This window comes from Phalangium opilio, unplaced genomic scaffold (assembly GCF_054372755.1).
Source record: "Phalangium opilio isolate 3A_F unplaced genomic scaffold, DU_Popi_V2 ptg000209l_1, whole genome shotgun sequence".
NCBI classification, from domain to species: domain Eukaryota; kingdom Metazoa; phylum Arthropoda; class Arachnida; order Opiliones; family Phalangiidae; genus Phalangium; species Phalangium opilio.
In genome coordinates, this window is record NW_028324217.1 from 16,553,372 (window position 1) to 16,573,988 (window position 20,617).

The window sequence follows — 20,617 nt, forward strand, 5'->3', positions numbered from 1 at the left end:
ACAAATTATAGAAAAATTTCTATAAATCTTCAGTCACGTACGATCTGAAGGAAAAATTGTGAAGATAATATACAAGATAATTCTGATAAATCTGCCTTAATTAAAAGGGTGTTCTTGGGGTCAAACTGAGTGGAAAGTTTTTAAAACATGGGGTCTGCAACGATTAGCACCGAAGTCAGTGATGTGCAAGACTTTCAAGGTTATGAAACAATGACGAACATGTCAGGATTCTTCCAACATATATCCAAAATTCTTTCAAAAGAAGTGCCCGTGTTTGTATTAATGCCGAAGGTGGTCATTTTATCAGTATCTGTAAGTTCATGTTAACATGTTAAGAATAAAGTTAATATCAATGGAATCCATTGAACTGGATGAAGATAGGTGCCATAACATTTCAATTAGCTTTACTTTACCAGCATTGGTATACTTGTACCCGTTAAATAAAATTCTGCTAAAGAAAGGTCCAATAACGTTGTTCAATTGAATGCTATTGGAACTTTCTAATAACTTTAAACAAGTCGATGAGGCTGAATATCTTTTTCTCTACATTTATGACATTTCCTTGTTTTAGGGGCTTAATCTTTCGGGGCTTTTTCGTTTTTGCAAATTGTTGCAGACCGACCACATGTTCTTTGACACTTTCCACTTAGTTTGACCCGAAGAACAAGCCCTTTAATTTACGAAAGACTTATCAGAAACACCCTGTTTAGAAAACTTTGAAGGAAAATATATCTATTGGGATTTGGGACACAGTGTAAGTGAGAGAAAGAGGCGTTGGAAAATTTATCCTCAGATGAACATGCCGTTTATTCACAAATAGATGGAAGTTAATAGAAAAAATATAACTTCCGAAATAAGAGCGACGGACGAAACGATAAGACCCAAGAACCAAATCCAAAAGGGAAAGTGAAATTTAGCAATGGCTATGTTATTGAATGCAACCAATGGCTTCTCAAATTTGAGGTAGTCGAAGTAATATCTCTCGATATTCTTTTGGCGACGCGTTCCTTCCATTTCGAACACGAACGACAAACTGAAAAGCAAACGATTTAGCCTTAAAGGAAAGGTGTACATTCCGCTTGATTATTATCATAAGTTTATAAAATAGGTTGCATAAGTAATGCTATAGCGACTTACTGAGAGCTAGTTCGAGACAGAGACCTGCACGGGCCGAGTTTTTCAGGCCCGATCCGAGCCCGGCCCGGGATTTAGCATTTTGAAAAAGTCCGAGCATATAGTTGGTTTTCTGGCCCGGTCCGGCCCGTTACATGCATTAACCAAGCCCGGGCCGTTACACTTAGTGTAGTTGAATTTTTTATATTTCTTTACATAACATCAATGAATTGAAATTATTTTTGCTTTAGCGTCATGTATTATTAATTTCTTTTGACAATTGTTCGTCACAACGTCACATTTTGAAAAATGAACAAAAGCCTGGCCCCATAATATCCAAAATTCAATAAGCCCGACCCGGCCTGGCCCTATAAAATTTTCAAATTTGAAAAGCCCGGCCCGTGCAGGACTCAGGTTCGAGAACGACGCGAGAATTGACTACATGGGGTTTTGCAGTGCATCTTCCTATATAGTCTCTACTAAGCTTTTGACAGCGCCTTACCAGGCGTCGCTTTACGAGAATCTATGACGTTTCACCTACGTCACTTCATGACAAGCTCTCGGTAACCAGTGAAAAATTTATGGAACATATCTTATTAACTTATAGTTCCATCAATGGCAAGGTTATAAAACCAGGGACAGATGTAATTTTAGAAGCAGGAATGAAGAACGGCTTGTATTTACTTCAGTCCGATCAAAAGCAGATGACAAAGTACGCTAGCTTTCACGATGTATAGTATAATGGGATCCGCGTACGTCATAGCTTGGCCGAAAATGTAGTGGTATCGTTTGCCATAGAGGCGCATTTAGACAGAATAGCAGACGATGATTTTGGTGGGTTATATCTGGCAACAAAGGCTGCTGCGAAAATCCTTTTGTGATAACGCTGGCTACTGAGGTGAATCTTATCCGTTCGCGACAAAAATATACGCAATATAATTACTTTATTCAAACAACTGTAACCGGAGTTGTTAAGAAAAAAGATAAGACTGCATTTTGAAACTTTAAACATACTAAGTAGTCAAAGTACGTCCAAACTAGCAGAGAAACACACCAAAAGCCAGGTAAGCCAAGGCTTAATTAACAATTGTGCCCACTGGAGTGATTGGACTCGAGTTTTTAAAAGATAAAAGCTCGGTTTTAAAGGATGCCAAAACACAATGTTATATATGTGTTTTAGGGCCAAAATTTTCCGTATTTCTTTTGAATTAATAGACCACTGCCTTCTCTAATACTAGGCCTGGAAATGTGCAACAGAAGTATTTTTTATTTGACATTTTGAATTTGCGCTTAGTAACCGTTAGATGGCTCTTTTCTGGGGAGAATTTTCGCGGTGACGAAAGTAAATTCGTACTGGACTAAATAACCTGGTCCATTTCACAAGGGCACGCCGTCTGCTAAACTAGAGAAGAGGATAATTAAACTATTAGAGTTAATGTTTGGACTCTAGTTACCCTTGAATTATCTTAGTGGTCCCGAGGACCATTGACCCCCTCCGATTTAATTTTTAAACTGGCCCAGGCAATTTTTAAACTGGCCATTATTTCCCACGCTGTGGCGGACTATGGGTGCAATTCGTCGCTAAAATGATACTTAGGTATTATGATTGTATTTTTCGTCAAATTCAGTTAAATCTGAAGCCCATCTACAATGAATAGATCAATGTGTTTGGATCGTGTCTCTCAACCTAGAACCAACGCAAAAACTTTTGAGTTTAATACGTTTGCTAGATCGATAGAGACGAACATTTTAATTGATTTTGCAGATTTTGTGAAGGAAGAAATGCACTTCATTGACGGTACTTGTATATTTCATTCAATCATATTTTGCGAAGGCTTTAAATTATGACTGTGATACATATTTGGAATTAATGAAACTACTGTTAACAAAGTTTATAAGACCATTGTTAGACAACTACGCAAAAGATTTAACAGATCGCAAAGAATCGTTCAAAAAGTTCAAGAACAAACTTCTTCCATGAAAAACTCTAAAGATGTAAATACATTTTACCCACACTGTGATACATGCCTTTTATATTGTCGTTTGAATTTTTATGTGTCTTTTTATTTTAGTCAGCTGCTATATTATCCTCAATAGCTTTGCTTTAACCGTTGTCTTGCAAGCTTTCAAAAATTTCCCCTAGTTTTGAATTTGCCGCCAGTTTAAAACCCCAGGAAAGCGACATCTAGCGCCATTTGTGAAATACTAACTGCCAAACCCTTTTTTTCCGTATTGCATGGCCTAGTATTTGAGATGGCAGTGAATAGACTGCTAAAAGAGGCTGAAAAACGAAATCATCGACTATCTCTTCAAACTTTTGGGTTTTAAAAGATCATGAGTGATTTCTTTTCCAAACCTCTTGTAGCTATCAATTAATTCAAGAAGAAATTTAGAAAAATTTGGCACTGAAACACATTTTAGTTTTTTAATAATGTACATACGTTACTCACTGGGCTTTTCATTATCAATTTTAGTCCCAAGAAAGACTAAAACGCCGTTGAAATCCATTTTTAACTCTAATACTCGTTAAGCCTAGGCTAATTATAAGCAGATACGTGCTTTTAAAGAGAGGTTCCAGGGGGGTTTTCCAGAACTCCTTTCAAGACTTTGCAGCCACGCTATGGGGTGTTTCCGCGAGAGTAAAAAGGGAGAAGAAATAGAGGGCGAGAACCGGTTTTCAGGGGATGTCAACATGGCGTCCTAACGTGGCCAGAGCGGGCAGCCGGCAAGGGGAGAGGAAAGGGGGTAGGTAACTTGACGTCACGCTCAAAGACCCTATTGGATGGAAAATAAAGCTCAAATTTTCTACGAGAGGTGGCACACTGGCACTGGCGTAATAAATTAGGTTAGCGGATTCCATTACCCTCTACATTATGGAAGCTAGCGTCCGAGACTCCTTTGTCATCTGCTCCTGGTCCGATTCATAACCCAGTATAGAGCCCCTCCTTCCAACACGTAACGAAAATTTTAAACTATCTTATTGGCTCACTTAAACTACGTTTTGATTACGTTACTGACGGGGACGGCGAAAAATAGGTAATTCCTTATCACCGCTGTCGCTATGACCCGCCTCTTTTTTCATACCCACCGTCGCGGGGAATGGGGTACGGGACTTTGACGCGCGCCCAGACTACTCTGTTCTCCAATCCTACTTCTAAAATTACATCTATCCATGATAAAACTCAAAAATTTGATAAGGATTTATGTGAACAAAAACGTGGCACGAAATATGACCTTACCTTTGCTGAAGCGCTTCGTAGATTCGGTTATTGCGTTTCCTCAAGCTTCGTGATACCGGGTAATAGACGAGATCGACGCGTGATAAGCTGCCAATGTGAATCTTCCCTCTGAGTTCATGCTTCTTATCGGCATATTTCATAAATATTTTCTTGATAATATAGACGAAATTGCCGGTTGTAGCGTAAATGGCCATTTTCATGCTCGAAGTTTTCATCCTCCCGAGAATAACCGTCGGAAAGTTTTTTAGTGACACGGTGTAAATCCGCATTTTAGGATTCCGGCAATATTTAGAGTATTGCAACTGGATTACACGATAAAGAAAAAATAGTTTGAATTCCCCAAGGGTTATTTGCGTAAAAGTACAAAGCGTTTTTAGATGGAAGGCTATTGAAATTTTCTAATAGTTCTAAAGAAGCTGGTTATTCGGATTAAAGTCGCACTCTACATTGTTTTAGGGGCCAGTGTTTGGGGGGGGCATATCTCCGTGACCAAATGTTGTACACCCCATGTTCTTTGATACTTACCACTCAGTTGGGCCTAATAAACACGCTCCTTCATTATTGATGGACTTTTCAAAAAACCCCTGTAAAATCCTACAATTTGATAAATCTGGTCGTATAAAATCCATTAATTCTGTGAATGGAATTATATTTTTCCAATTAAAAAATTCTCTAATAGAGTTGGTGGCCTGCTATAGGCTAAATTATCATTTCATTCTCCGTTTAACGAATTGAAGTTTTAGTCCAATTTAAATTTAACAAAGTTAAAGTGCATAACAACTAGGGCTTTTCTGCATGTTGACATTTTATGAAAATTTAAAATTAATTAAAATAACGCACCCACTCTCCGAGTTCTTTTTGTTCGTAAGAAAATCTCCGCACAAGGAGTGTATAATTGAAAAACCCTGTTCTGTTGCAAATGTCGCTGTAATGTTCAATCTTGTCGTATTCTGTCGAGGAAAACTCCCCCTTCATTTCACATCCCAAATACAGAGACAGTACTGTCACGGAGATGAGCCACAATCCCAAAACGTTTCTACTGAAGGCATTCAATCGAGCAAACGACAAGAATGCTAAACAACAAATATTACCAAATATTTAAGGCGGATTTAAATTAAAAGTATTATTATAGTATTAAATCCTTTCTACAACCAGACAAAATAAAAGCCACGATGAACAATATACCACTTTACTGCTATTCTGTAGATAACATTATAAAGTTGGTTTCTTTGCTAAAATATTTGAAGTAAACGTTCAGGTAACGTAACATTACCCCTTAAAAGAACGGCCTTTTTAGCCACATCGTAGTATACGATGAGGCTCTTAGTTTGACTCGAGCCGTAGTAGTAGTAGTTTTAGTAGTGGCCGAGGTTGTCGCTTTCGTTATAGTTAGATTTTAGCCTTTTTTTCACGTCGCACCCGGGAATTGAACCCGGGTCGCTTGCGCAGCAGTAAGATACGCTACCACTGAGCCATAGAGACTCGACAGAACGTTCGAGTTTTCATCGTTTATCTCTTAAGTGTGGGGTCGGACACTTCTGATTTTTTTTAGGGTCTTTGAATTTTTTCTTTTTATTTGTGTGCTTATTAAATAGATAACGATGTGGCTGCTATTACGAGCCCTTGGGTCGACTTGTTTAAATATAAAGGGACAAATATGTGTAAAACGCTGAATGATCTTTTATTACAAAATAAATGGAATTTAATAAGTCTTAACAAGACGACCCAAGGGTTCGTAATAGTAGCCACATCCTACCGTACTTAACAGGCGTACAGAAAATTTGAGTGAATAGCCCCTCGATGCGCTACCTCTGACTGTTTTAAAATGAATACTTTTTTACTTCTGATATGGTTATATTAGTGTTATACGAACGGAAAACATGAGTGAGTACCCCACGATGCGCATCCTTTAACAGTGGTAAAAAGAAATACCCGTAAATACCCATTAAAAGAAGTACTGAAGATCAGACTGATGATCCCCTCGATGCCCTAGCAAAACATTATAACCCTTAATCCATACTTCAATATTTTTACTTACGTTATAATTGCAATATCTGGGGCCCCAAGCTAGTACGTTCTTATAAAATTCTTCCCGATTTGTGGAGAAATACAGGTAACTTCTAGCAATAAACACCACCTTAACACCATTCTAAATATAACGTCGGTATTTACTTGCTTTTACTTCTTAAAAATTCCCCTCGATTTCTTTGAATTTTGAAATAGTGGAGCAGGATTGAAAGCGTGAAACCCTTTTTTAAAGGGAGTATTAAACCGTCCTTTTAAATTAAGGCAATACCATAATCCTCTCTCGCTCGCTTTAAATATATCGAGCAAACGTAAAGCACAATTCTCACTGTTTAACTTTACTAGTACAGATAAATGCAATTCTTAAACTTAGCATTATAATTCCCTTCCTTTTGAAATACGCGAACGAAAAATATCACCTCACCACAATTCTCACCCATTCACTCTCCCTTCAATGACGATCGAAAATTTTTATGCTGTCTAATTCAGTTCTCTTTCACGACTCCACCACCATCATCACCGCCAACAACACACCAGGTCAAACTATGACTCACATCGTAGATGTTCATCATACGATGTGGCTAAAAACGAGAACTACTGCCCCGCCATTGCTTTAGTCGCGTCTACTAAACCGAACCTCTTACCCTTACCTTACCGTCACCTCTCTCAGCCTGTGAGAATTCAACCAATCCCGTACGGGTAAGTGGTTCGATTTAGAAGACGCCACTAAACAAAGTCCTCGTTTTTTAGACTAATTAAATGCTAATTATTTTGTAATAAGAGATCAGTTATTTTTCTAATATTTTTCCTTTTATATTTCGAAAGAGACCCAAATTTTAAGTGGGACGTGGCCAAAAAACATAGATCGAAGACCTTTTCCTTCTGCACCTATGAGCGCGTATCCATGGGAAAAATATATAATATCAAATATTAAAACTTGAATTCAATTGAATTTAAACATGAAAACAAGATATATTTCGTCATTTTTTCTATATGCAAATGCTACATATGTTCAGATCATGAAAAGCACAATAATTTCTTGTTATTCAGATAAGAAAAATTAATGTTTCGAATCGAAGGGACGAAATTTTATACGTCAGTTGCTCTATTTTGGCAATTGCCCTTATTCCAATTCAACGCCACCGGGAGAGGGTTTAGAAAATACTCCCATAGACACTGGGTAACCTGCAAAGGTTAGCAGTAGAGATGGCCGATACCAGGCTTAACCCGATACCGATCGATACCGGTACAAACATGAACCAATACCGATCGATACCGATATTTACTCACTATGATCCAAAACCCGATACTTCAACCGATACCGATATGGTATCGGTTCATCCCTAGAGTAGTAGGCGCGTACTAAGAAAGAGTTTCGCTTATTAGTTGTTAGATAAACTGAACTCAGGTAGTTTTATATAAATGAGAACTCGTCACGATTGAAATTCATAGAAATGAAATATTATCTCCATCATTACGTTACTAAAAGACATAAAAATGTCATATAGCGCCATATAACGCATTTTAAAAGGGTATCGGTTTAGTATCGGATTCGAACCAACCGATCCGATACTATCGGGAAACCCCGAGTATCGGTACCGATACCGATATGGTATCGGTACCGGTTCATCCCTTGTTAGCAGAATCACCGCCAGGTGGCTGGAGTCCCGCGCCATCAGACAGTGATTCTGCAAACTTTCGTAAGTTTCCAAGTCTCTATAGGAGTAGTTTCCAGTCCATTCCCTAGTGGCGCTGTATAAGAATAACGCCAATTGATGGAATTACCTTCGTTTAAGAACAGAAGAAGTAGGCTCCATAGCTTATGGAGCGCATTTTGAACATAATCAAAAAAGCCATTCAATATGTGTCTGGACGCAATCGTCAAAATGACCGAAATGATAACGGCGCTTAATCCAATCAGTATCAAAACCTGAAATTAATATCAATACAAGCTTTGAACGACCTGTAGTTCAGTTCTACAATTGAGTAATAGCACATTTTTACCTCTCCGAGTGACGTATGTCACGGAGAGGTATTACACCGGCCGTGTCTGTGTGTCTGTCTGTGTGTCTGTGTGTCTGTATGTCACGCCCCACGTGACCGCGTTCGCAGTTTGCGTATCGGAGCAAACGTGTTCCCAATTTCCGGACTGCATTGACAGTTCACGGAAATTTGGGTTTGTCTCCTCTGGCTATTCTACTTTAGTTCCAACACCACCAGCTTCGGTTTTCGGCCACTCCACATGGACACTAGTCTGTACTTGCTAGCTTCCTAGCACAAACATCTTCTGATCTTCGTCAATTTCACCTTGCACCAGCTTCCATGCACCACCATCTTCTGTTCTTCGTCAATTCCACATTGACACCAGCTTCTATGCACCACCATCTTCGGGTCTTTGTCCATTCCACATGGACACCAGTCAGTCCATTCCGGCTTCTTTTCCTTCGTCACCGTTTGTTTTCAAGATATACGCGGCGATCGGCAAGGGTTACGAGAAACGTCTAGCCTCCCAATGGCAGGGCTTCCACCATCGGTTCACGCGAATGCGTTTGCATCTATTATTATAATGGAAACGAATCGTATATATATCCCAAAATTTGAAAAAAGCGGGCAAGAGGGGTACCCCTCACTTTAAACGTCAGTATTAGCAAAGTTTCGAAAGATAATAGGAACAACTTTATTTTAAACGATTTAACTATTTTTAAAGTTATTTACTGGCGATTAAAATAATTAATATCATTTATATTTAATTAATTATTTAAGATAAACTTATTTCTGTGTACTGACACAAGTGAGAGTTAATATAAAACGAGTAATGAAGATTGCATCTGAATCGAAACACTACACGCATATCAAAGTTAATATAAAGCGAGTAGGATGAAAAGATCTCTTACAAAACGGTAACATTTCGTTTTGGCAGAATATTAAATGGAAATACTTAAATATTTTTCGGCATTACGATTCTTTTAGTAGTTGTGTAGGTATAAAGCTCTGTTTCATCTCAATATTCCAAGAAGATCTTTGGATATTAACATTTAAAATTGGTGTTTACTTTTTAATTCATCTTTACTACATTTATATATAGTGCAAACGTAACTTTTAGCTTCATTAAATAATAGGGATGTTAATACTTCATCTATGCGTACGTGTTGAAACGACTGGGTCTATGAGATAAGATAACCTAGATTTTAACCAGAATTGGCCTTGTTTCATGTCCTCTTATAGGAGGTCTTAACGGTTCAGGGTGAGCCGAAAGTTAAATACACATTTAAGTGATAGATATTAGGTCCTCATTAGAATCATTGAGGATACGCAGGAAATTATTAAACGCTTTAAACTTTACAAATGACCATTGCTATATCTCGCCGGTTAGAACTATGTATTTCCGGTTTGTCTCATTGGCTGGCGGACCGGTGTTTGGAAAGTAAATTCGTCTCGGCTCGGAGAGGTTTATTTTGGTTTCCCAACTTGTTCTATTTCAATTTTTGCAGCTTGGCAAAACATAATTCCAACGTGAATAATTTCATAAGATATGTTCCGTAAGTTTGTCACTGGTTACTAAGAGTTTGTTGTGAAGTGATGTACATGAAACGTCAGATTCTCGTAAAGCGACGCCTGGTTGGACGCTGTCAAACGCTTTATAAAGACCAAGTCTGAAGATTTAGGCAAAACTGAGTGTAGTAAATTCTCGAGTCGTTTTCGAAATAGCTATCAGCAAGTCTCTAGTATTACGAAGTATAGGTAGTATCATACTTATGGAACTTATCTTATAAACTTATGATACGAGTCATAGCTTTGTATGTAGTAGATCAATCAGGAAATTTACTATTTTTAAACACGGAGTAGGACGCCTTTTTTATTTTTTACCTCTCCTAGTGACGATGACGTCACGGAGAGGTTTTACACTGGACGTGTCTGTGTGTCTGTCTGTCTGTCTGTCACCGCGTTCGCAGTTGGCAAGTCGGAGCAAACGTGTTCGCAATTTCCGGACCGCGTTCCGAAATTTACGAAAGTTCTGACATAGGTGTTCCCTAGAGGTATAACGTTAAAGATAGCTATGTTTAAAACTATTTTAGGAATTAAGTTTCTTAAACGGACTTAACTATAATTAACGTAAAATACTGACGATTAAAATAATTAATATCAGTTATATTTAATTAATTATTTAAGATAAACTTCTTTCTATGTTATGACACAAGTGAGAGTTTATATAGAACGAGTAATGAAGATTGCATCCGAATCCAAATACTACACGCATATCAAAGTTAATAATAAGCGAGTAGGATGATAAGATCTCTTACAAAACGATAACATTTCCTTTTTGCAGAATATTAAATGGAAATAGTTTAAATATTTTTCGGCATTACGATTCTTTTAGTAGTTGTGTAGCTATAAAGCTCTGTTTCATCTCAATATTACAAGAACATCTTTTATATTAAAATTTCAAATTTGGTGTTTTCGTTTTAATTCAGCTTTACTACATTTATATATAGTGTAAACACAACTTTTAACTTCACTACATAATATGGATTTTAATTTTTCGGCTCTCTATAAGTGTTGAAGCGATTGGGTCCATGAAATAAGATACCCTAGATTTAAACCAGAATTGACCTTGTTTCGTGTGCTTCTACAAGAGGTGTTAACGGTTCAGAGTGAGCCGAAAGTTAAATACACACTTAAGTGATAGATATTAGGTCCTCATTAGAATTAAGAGGATACACAGGGAAATGTTTAACGATTAAATCTTTACAAATGACCTTTGCAATATCCCGCCCATTTGAACTACGTATTTCCATTTTTTCTCACTTGCTGGTGGACCTGTGTTTAGATTAGAAAGTAAATTCGTCTCGGCGCGGAGAGGTAATATTTTGGTTTTCCCAACTTGATATTATATAATTACTACTTCAGTTTTCGTAATCTCAATATAACTTTTTGGAAGAGGTTAGGCCTAAGTTTGCTCGGTATACTGACGTCAGGTGTGGAATAGGGGTAAATACTTTCCCCTTTTGTATAAAGAAAGAAAACTTTTTTTACCTCTCCGAGTGGCGTATGTTCTGAGAGGTTCTAATTCCGACGTGTCTGTCTGTGTGTTTGTCTGTCTGTATGTATGTTGTTACACCCCATAGCCCAGGAGACCGCGTTTTTAAAAGGGAAGGACATGCTTACATTATTGTCAATGTCAACGACGATATAGTTTTTCTGTTCTTTGGATATGGATTGAAACGAGAACGTCTTGTATTCCCTCACAAACCCGGGCAAAGCAGAGGGCGCGAAAAAAGAAACATCGCAGTTTTGAAAATGGTCATCAGTTAGCTCTTTTAAGTAAAAATCCATGTCCTGTGCTCAAAAAGAAAAATTAACCACTGGATCATAAATAGGAATTTGGCACTGACCATACGATACCATTCACCATAATACTTGTGTTCCAAACTGCAATATCGCACGTCCAAGCCTCTAAAGTTATATGAAACCACATGCTTATCAACTTTGTCATGGTAAAATCGAAAATATCTCTATACCTTTGAAGCAAATACTGAAATATTGCTTGAATATAGTCATTTCTGTCGTTAAAATTTTCCTGAAATTTAACAATTGAGTTAGAAAATAAGTTTGCGTGTGATGATGTCAAATAATTATTTTTAAGTAATAAACTCACAAAATTAATAAAAAAGGTAACATTGTTAGATTCCGTAAAATTATCTCTGTAAAATGATATTTGGTAATGAAAAAATTTACAAGAGTAATGGACTGTTAAATAGCTGTATTTCGCGAAAATATTTCAAATCTTACCTAAAATAATGCACGCATTCAGCGTTATAAAACTTTTTTCCCTAATTATTTAAAATTGAACAGTGTTAGATATAAATTATTGTTAGTTTAATTCTTAAGTAATTAACAAGATTGAGTTGAATCTTACTGGTTGAGTTAAAGAGTTGATAGTCACGATCTGCTTGAAGGATTTCATCGCAGATGAGACCATTCGTCCGATCGTCGACGGAGCTGAAGTCATTTTGAACGAAAGAATCAAGTGCTGTTGATAAAACAGTTCTTGTTTATCACATGAGTCTTGAAAACCATAAAAAAGCCATTATAAAAAAACTCAAGGCTCACATTATTCCGAAATTGTAAAAGTTGGAATATTGGTGTAATTATGTTACGTATAAACAAACTACGATATTGAGTCGAAAGAAAACCATATAAAAGTCATTAACACAAACCCTAGTTTGATTATTAGATGGCTTTCAAAAAGAAATCCCACATAAACATATACTAGACCATTATTCCGATATTGTTAGTGTTTCAATTTTGGTGTAATTATGTTGGGTATAAACAAACCTAAGAGCATTAAACAGAGATGGACTAGAATGAGAAGCTAAAACCCCTGGTCTTCTAACGGCAGCGCGTATCGTCGCCCCTAGCGGGAGAGTCCCGTAACTTTTCACAACATAGGTCATGTGACCTTTAATATGTCGTCTGTTCTGTTGGTTTTTTATGATTGTACGGTTAGGTTTTTCCTCTCCTTTTTTTCACCTTTTACGTACGTGTTCATGTAAGATTAGTTTGGACATTTATTATTTAAGATGCCAAGCAATAGGTGCGCTTTCGGAGTTTGTAAAAATGATCAACGTTTTATGATAAATATCTCGTGAAATGCACTAATTTCTACAAAATATCAATATTAATTAATATTAATTCTTATACCTATTTAAATAAGAAAAATAAACGCTTTCTAACCGATACATCGACTTTCGAGCTTATGCCTAATATCGCCTGCAATATCACATGCCTGCTTGTTTGATTGGAAAAAGTTTCAATATTGATCGCGGGCTCGCGGCGTGGCGCTAGAGAGGCGCTGCCCTAAAAGAACCACGCGCCCTATCTCTATTCCAGTCCATCTGTATACCTCGAAAATCGTAGCAAACATCTTCGCGATTTCCGAACCCATTTCACACTAAATCATTACGTTTTTTATCTCATCATAAGTTCATAAGATACGCTCCATAAGTTTGTCACTGGTTATTGAGAACTTGGTATGAAGTGACGTAGGTTAAACGTCATAGATTCTGGTAGAGCAACGCCTGGTGAGGCACCTTCAAAGACTAAGTACAGACTAAATAAGAAGATGGACTGCGATTGGAAGGCCAAGACCCAAGATGGTTACTTCTAGTAACTTGCTGAGTGGCAATAATGCATTATATAAGCACGACATTGGTACGCTCTATGAAAATGGGGTGTACTTTAACACCTTTAAAAGTAGTTTATAGGGGTCCAAATTTCACACCGTTACACGTGTTCATTTACACCCCTGAAAGGGTTTAATAACACTTATTTGAGCGATTGGTGGCAAAGATAAGTATAAAATTGTGCAACAGATGTGCAGTTTAAAACCTTTTTACCTCTCCGTGTGACGTAGTCCAGGAGAGGTTCTGTAACGGCCGGGTCTGTGTGTGTGTGTGTGTGTGTCTGGGTGGGGGTGTCTGTGTGTGTGTGTCTGTGGGGGTGTGTCTGTGGGGGTGTGTCTGTCCGTTGTTACACCCTCGTGACCGCGTTCGCAGTTTGCGAATCGGAGCAAACGTGTTCGCCATTTCCGAACTGCTTTCACAGTCACGGAAATGGCTCCTCTACTTGAGTTCTCACACCACTATCTTCTGGTCTTTGTCCATCCCACACGGACACCAGTCTGTTCTTACTGGCTTCTAATCACCACAATCTTTTGGTCTTCGTCCATCCCACACGGACACCAGTCTGTTCTTACTGGCTTCTAATCACCACCAGCTTTTGTTCTTTGTCAATCCCACATTGACACCAGTCTGCACTTACACTGGCTTCTAACACCACCATCCACTGGTCTTCCGTCTATTCCACATAGACACCAATCTGTATCATTGGCTTCTACTCCATTATCATCGTTTGGTTTTAGGATATACGCGGCGATCAGCTAGGGTTACGAGAAACGTCTAGCCTCCATAAGGTGGGATCGCCACCAAAGGTTTTCGCAATTGCGCTATTTCCTTACTATTATAACGGAAACGAATCGTATATACCCCAAAATTTGAAAAAAGCGGGCAAGAGGGGTGCCCTTCACTTTAAACGTCAATATTAGCAAAGTTTGAGATGATAATAGGTATAACTTTATTTTAAACGATTTAACTATTATTAATGTTAATAATTGAAGATTAAAATAATTAAAAATAATTATATTTATTTAAATATTAAAGATCAACCTCTCGTGCAAAGAGAGAGATTATCATCGCCTCCTATATCTACCAAGGGCCGTGCATGCGATATATTTCCTTCACTGCCTCCTATATCTATCAAGGCCCGGGCATTTCGATATACTTTTCAAAACAACAACCAAAATGGGAAGCTCCTCTCAGAAACATAATAATTTCTTTTCTCTGTATATGAAATGAAAATATGGATAATATTGCGCTCCTTCTTTAATGGTATGAATCCTTGCCTGTCTATTAATATTTTACGTAGGCGTAATACGTTTTTAGCGAAGTCTAGAGAGGAAAAACATATGCGAGATTGTTTCGGAAAAAAATACTGCTTCCACTAATGGGTTTATACTCCTTGTTACTGTTGTATAGAGTAATCACGATAAAAGCTTAAAAAGTTACGAGAGGACAGACCTTTTTTATCCTCTTGTTTTATTCTTAATAAGAATATAAAACATTTATTTTGTATCAAAAAATATTTTTTGGTGCTAAGATTGCTTTAAAAAATCCAAACGGTTAGGCATTGGTAAAAAAGACAAATGATATTTTTCAAATCTAATGAGATAACGCCCACCTAGTTGAAAATTGCCCTTTTTTATCCGCGGGAGCCATTCTTAAGGAGAATTTCGATGCTAGTAGGTTGTCAATTAAACTACCGGTATATTATTGTTGTTGGAAATTGGATATTAAGTCAAATTAAGTGGTTGTAAAGAGCCAGCAGGTTTTTGCCGCTTCTTTTTGGGAGTATTTGATTTTTGTATGTAAAATGGAGGAAGATAATGTTGAGAGTAAGGATGAAATGCGGAAGCGCAAAGCGCGGGAAAGGATGAGGGCAAAAAGGCCGACGTTTTCATTGGATACTTAAGTTTATATAATCTTCTCGACACGGAGAGGTAATATTTTGGTTTTCCCAACTTGTTAACTCTTATATCGCACTGAAAGTTTAATTTTTACTCTCATATTAGTGTTGTGCAACTCCTTTAAGAGTGTCGCGTAACACCTTTAAGAGTGTCGCGTAACACCTTTAAGAGTGTCGCGTAACACCTTTAAGAGTGTCGCGTAACACCTTTAAGAGTGTCGCGTAACACCTTTAAGAGTGTCGCGTAACACCTTTAAGAGTGTCGCGTAACACCTTTAAGAGTGTCGCGTAACACTTTTAAGAGTGGGAGAGTAACACCTTTAAGAGTGGGAGATTTTTTTGTAGGATAGTAGTAGAAATTCTAGTACTTTTCCTAGACTTAAGAGCAAAACCGATGACGTAAAAAACACTATAGTAGCTACATTTTGACAACTCATGAGGCATAACTCAAATATCGAGCATGTTGTTCCTGTATAATTAACTTTTGATTATCCGCCATTCCGCAATATTATTAGCAATTAGTGCTATATTCATAGCATGGTTCCATCTTGAGAGAACTTCATCACCTATAGGGAGAAAAGTTCTCACATGCAGAACTATACCTCTCTAAGCGAGGGTTGTCGGGTTTATAAACTTCTGAAAAGGGCAGAAAGTTTTTAATCTGTACAAATGCATAGGGTATTAAGTTAGTTTTGGAGGCTATAATATTCAAGCAGTAGATATAGACGTTCTTGTTAAATTTAATAATCTCTTTTCACTAATAGTTTTTCGAGCACCAGAAACGCGTTTAATCTAATTTGCACTACAGATTTTACAAAATAAAATCCATTTAGTACTGTAATTGTTCTCAAAATAATGATGAAACATGTCACAAAAGCAAGTGCCCCACTTTGGCTTCTCAAGCTGGCCCAACTGTGAGGCCTAGTCTCGTTTTTTAAGAGTATCGCTTAACACCTGTAAGAGTGTCGCCTAACACGTTTAGCATAGTTTTATGAAGGTACAACACCGCCAGATTACCAATTTCTTTGTTAATTTTATTTAAAGGATAAAACTGTTTTCTTTCATGAATATCATCTTTAAAAAAGGTTTAACAATTACGTTTTTCAATAATATTTTACTGTTTGTATTGACTTTAATATTAAAACATTAATGAAAATGAAAGACCTTATTTAAGAAACCCGCAGTATTATAATTTTTCATGTTTAATTTCGAACGGTGTTTTAATAGTGTTATTTCACACCGAATTTACACTTTAAATTGGCCCCTAAAAACTCAAGGTAATAAAACTCTCTTTTGGGTGTTTTTACGGTGTTTACACCGTTTTAACACGTTTTTAACACTTCCATTTCTTAGAGTGTACATCCAGAAGTCCATTAAATTAGCCTAAGGCTAGTTTAATGGACTTCTGGTACATCTCTAATGTTCTGTATATTACAGGATAGTCTAGAAACCTATTCAAATTTTGTCAACACAAACCTTAATCCTTGGATTTGATATTTTTTTAAAAAACAATCTATATAAATATACATCACCGTTACTCCGAAATTGGAAAACTAGCATTGTTGTTGTAATTATATTGAGTAGAGACAATTGTTCTAATCAATATTTTTCTTCAATATATAATGATAAACATGTACGTGAAAATGACCAAATATCACGAGAAACACAACTATTTTATTACATTTGAAATTACAATCTCATCATAAAGTTAAAATTTAAAGACATTTTCCTAACGGATGAGTTTTCGATTCTTACAGTAATAATATTTACACCGTAGGCTGAAATACTCTGATTTACTATTCATTAAAGGGACTGTAGAGCGTTCGACGGACCGTTAATTGTTTTTCTTTGTTTTTGAAAAAAGGTATCCGACCCCCACCGCCGACCATCATTGATGTAAAACGCGTCAAAGAGGAATTATTTCGTGGCTGTAAAGCGGTTCCTCACATCCGGTTAATCTCTCTTGTGATTGGTTGTGAGCGGAGTCTACGCAATATATTCTAGGCCCGTGCCTATTATGAAGCGAGAATATTTTTTAACCAATTTAGTTCGTCATGCTTTCATGCTTGGTGGCCCCGTCGGCTGCTACGATATTAGGGCAAGGCTTAAACGTGGAGCAGTTAAGCCTAGGTCTCGGATAATAAGCATACGTTTTAGAAAAGCTCCAAAGACCCCTATTAAACAATCATGCCCAAGAAGTAACCGGTCTGAAACGAGCGTTTAAAAAAACTGAAGGAAAACCTTTGTGTAGAAAGGTGTAGCAAAAACTCCAATACTGGGGTAATAAAACTGTTATTTTGCAACTTCAATAAGTTTTGTTTTACTAAAACCAAGCGCTAAAAATATCATTAAGAGGGTTGTTCTTTTTTCAAGAACGGGGTGACGTCAGGCAGTAATGTTCAATGAAAACTTTCCCACTTCAATCGTTTCCTCTGGTTTCCTATTGCCACTAGTCACTACCCCAAAAAAAGGTATACTGTGTGGGAGGCGGTAGAAGAAGGCTTGGCGGGAGAGTTCCAGAACTGGTCTTGTTTTTCGCGTACGTAAAATCTTTGTATTTGTGTTAGAGTTCGATGTGTCGGTTCGGGAGTTCCTTGGGTTGGCCCTTGGTTCATGTTGTATATTGTAGTGGTGGTTAAAGTTTAAGTAATGACTACTAAGTCTATCTTAAAAATATTTATTGAAACGTCCGTTCTTGTTGTACTACATGCAGAAAGTGCTGGTTTACATTTATCATTTACTATTTATACATTTTCAACTAGATAAAAAAACTATAAAGAAAATAGGCTAAAACGATTTTTATCTAATAGACAAGATAGCACACATTTCCTCCTCGAGAATAATTAAGTCTTGCAGGCTTGCGGGTAATTCTTGAAGACTTCCTTGGAGTTATATTTGGCTTGGAAGGCAAGTTCTTCTCCGGTATCGTGTTCTGATTTTGGTCAGTCGTTGCCATCGTGGCAGAGTCGTTGGTAGTGTCTTGTACACGTCGTGAAGAATCTTCAACGGGAAGTCTAGATTCTGTCCGTTTATTGTCCTGGCTGAATGGTGTTGGATTTGCACGATGCCTTGTTTGGTTGACATGACGCTTGATGTTTCCCGCCGGCGTTCTGATAGATATCATGGCGTTGCCAATTGGTGCAACAATTGTGCCTTCATACCATTTGGGACCTTTTCCATAATTACGAGCCCAAACGGTGTCTCCTTGTTTGAATGTTCCGTTGATGCTAGGTCCGTTCGCTTGTTCAGATGTTGGTGGACGAAGATGGTCTAGTTTAGTGCGTAATTCCCTCTTGAGGAAAAGAGAGGCAGGCGTCTGTCCATTGTCGTTAGGTGAACGTCTATGTGCGAATAAGATCTTCGCCAGTCGCATCTTCATGGTGCCGTCTGTTACTTTAGCCAGTCCCTTTTTAATTGTCGATACTGCTTTTTCTGCATGTCCATTTGACGCAGGATGATAGGGAGAGATGGTGAGATGTTTGACGCCATTTTCCCTCGTGAAGCGAAGGAATTCCTCGCTGGAAAAGCAAGGACCATTATCCTTACTAGGCATGCGGGTAGACCGTTCCGAGAAAAGATCTCTGTTAGGACTTCGATGGTAACGTGTGAAGATGAAGACTTTACGGCAACCGCTTCCAACCAGTTCGAATATGTGTCCTGGAAAACCAGAACCATGGTATTGTTAATGGGACCCAAGAAGTCGACATGAATTCTTTCCATTGGATAAGTTGTCTTAGGCCAATTCGTGGTAACTTGCGGAGGCATAGATACTCGTTGCTGACAGGTGTTGCAACAGGAAATTAGCTTGTCAATATCTTCATCGATATTTGGCCACCAAACAACACTTCTAGCCAAGCGTTTCGTCTTTGTGATGCCAAAGAGTCCATCATGCAATTCCTCGAGAATTTTGGGTCTAAAGTCCTTAGGAATGAAGATTCTATTGTGCCAAATGATAACGCCCGACGCCGCAGTCAATTCTTGTCGTCGTACGAAAAAGGGCTTGATGGCTTCCATCCGATTCGTGCGAGGCCAGCCGTCTTTGATGTGATTTAGCACTTGAATAAGAGTTGTGTCGTTCTGCGTGACTTGTGCAATATCCTTGAAGGATATCGGGTACTGTTTTGATGCTTCCACCATCATGACATATTCCTGTGGCTGAGGTGGTTTGGTCTCTGGTGTCGGTAATGGTAGACGACTCATTGCATCTGCATTTCCATTTTTGGAACCCGGACGGAACTTTATTTCGTAGTCGTAGGCAGCTAGTGTCACGGCACAGCGTTGTATCCTGGCAGCAGTAGTCGTAGGTATCTGTTTGCGAGGAGACAGCAACGTAGCCAAAGGATTATGGTCCGTAAGTAGTATGAATTTCCGACCGATGATGTGTTCTCGAAATTTCGTGACGCCAAAGATGATTGCAAGAGCCTACCTTTCTATTTGGCTATAGTTCTGTTCAGTTTTAGTCAAGGTACGTGAAGTGAACGCTATGGGTCTGTCCTGGCCATCATCCGTTACATGTGAGAGAACAGCTCCTACTCCAAAGGGCGATGCATCACAAGCAAGAGTTATTGGCTTCGCTGGATCATAGTGTACTAGGACCAATGGTGACGCAAGTATTTCCTTAGCTCGATGGAAGGAATCAGCTGCTTTTGAGTTCCAATTCCATTCCTCTCCTTTTCGAGTGAGTTGGTAGAGTGGTGCCAAGACATCTGCCATGTTCGGAACAAACTTGGCATAATAGGTGATAAGGCCAAGGAATGAGCGAAGTTGTGATACATTAAGTGGTGGTGGTGCATCTGTTATAGGTTCGATGTGCTTTTGTGACGGATGTAGACCTTCTGCGTTGAGGACATGACCCAGATATCCAACGGTAGGTGCCATGAATTGACATTATTCCTTTCGTAGTTTGGCTCCAGCATTTTCGAGGCGTGATAGTACTTCTTCCAGAGTTCGAAGATGTTCTTCGTTATTTCGTCCGGTTAGCAGCAAATCATCCTGGAATATGGCTATTGATTCGATGCCCGCGAGTATTTGTTCCATCTGTCTTTGAAACGCAGCAGCAGCTGAAGAGACTCCGAAGGGCAACCTTGTGTACCTGAAGAGACCCTTTTGTGTATTAATTACTACGAGATTTCGGGATTCTTGGTCTAGCTCCAGTTGCT

The 20,617-nt window shown here is 38.2% G+C and overlaps 1 protein-coding gene across 1 annotated transcript; it reads right to left on the reverse strand.

Annotated features, from left to right (window-relative positions):
- Positions 1–143: 143 nt before the first annotated feature.
- On the reverse strand, positions 144–12,404 carry LOC149620879 (uncharacterized). The gene is made up of 10 exons (XM_089854483.1): positions 12,295–12,404; positions 12,168–12,208; positions 12,034–12,079; positions 11,897–11,955; positions 11,771–11,831; positions 11,544–11,714; positions 8,163–8,307; positions 5,193–5,425; positions 4,353–4,654; positions 144–1,033 (listed from the first exon to the last, which is right to left on the reverse strand). Exons 1-10 carry the CDS (start codon positions 12,385–12,387, stop codon positions 811–813), a joined length of 1,374 nt encoding a protein of 457 aa, XP_089710609.1. The 5' UTR covers positions 12,388–12,404; the 3' UTR covers positions 144–810.
- Positions 12,405–20,617: the final 8,213 nt, after the last annotated feature.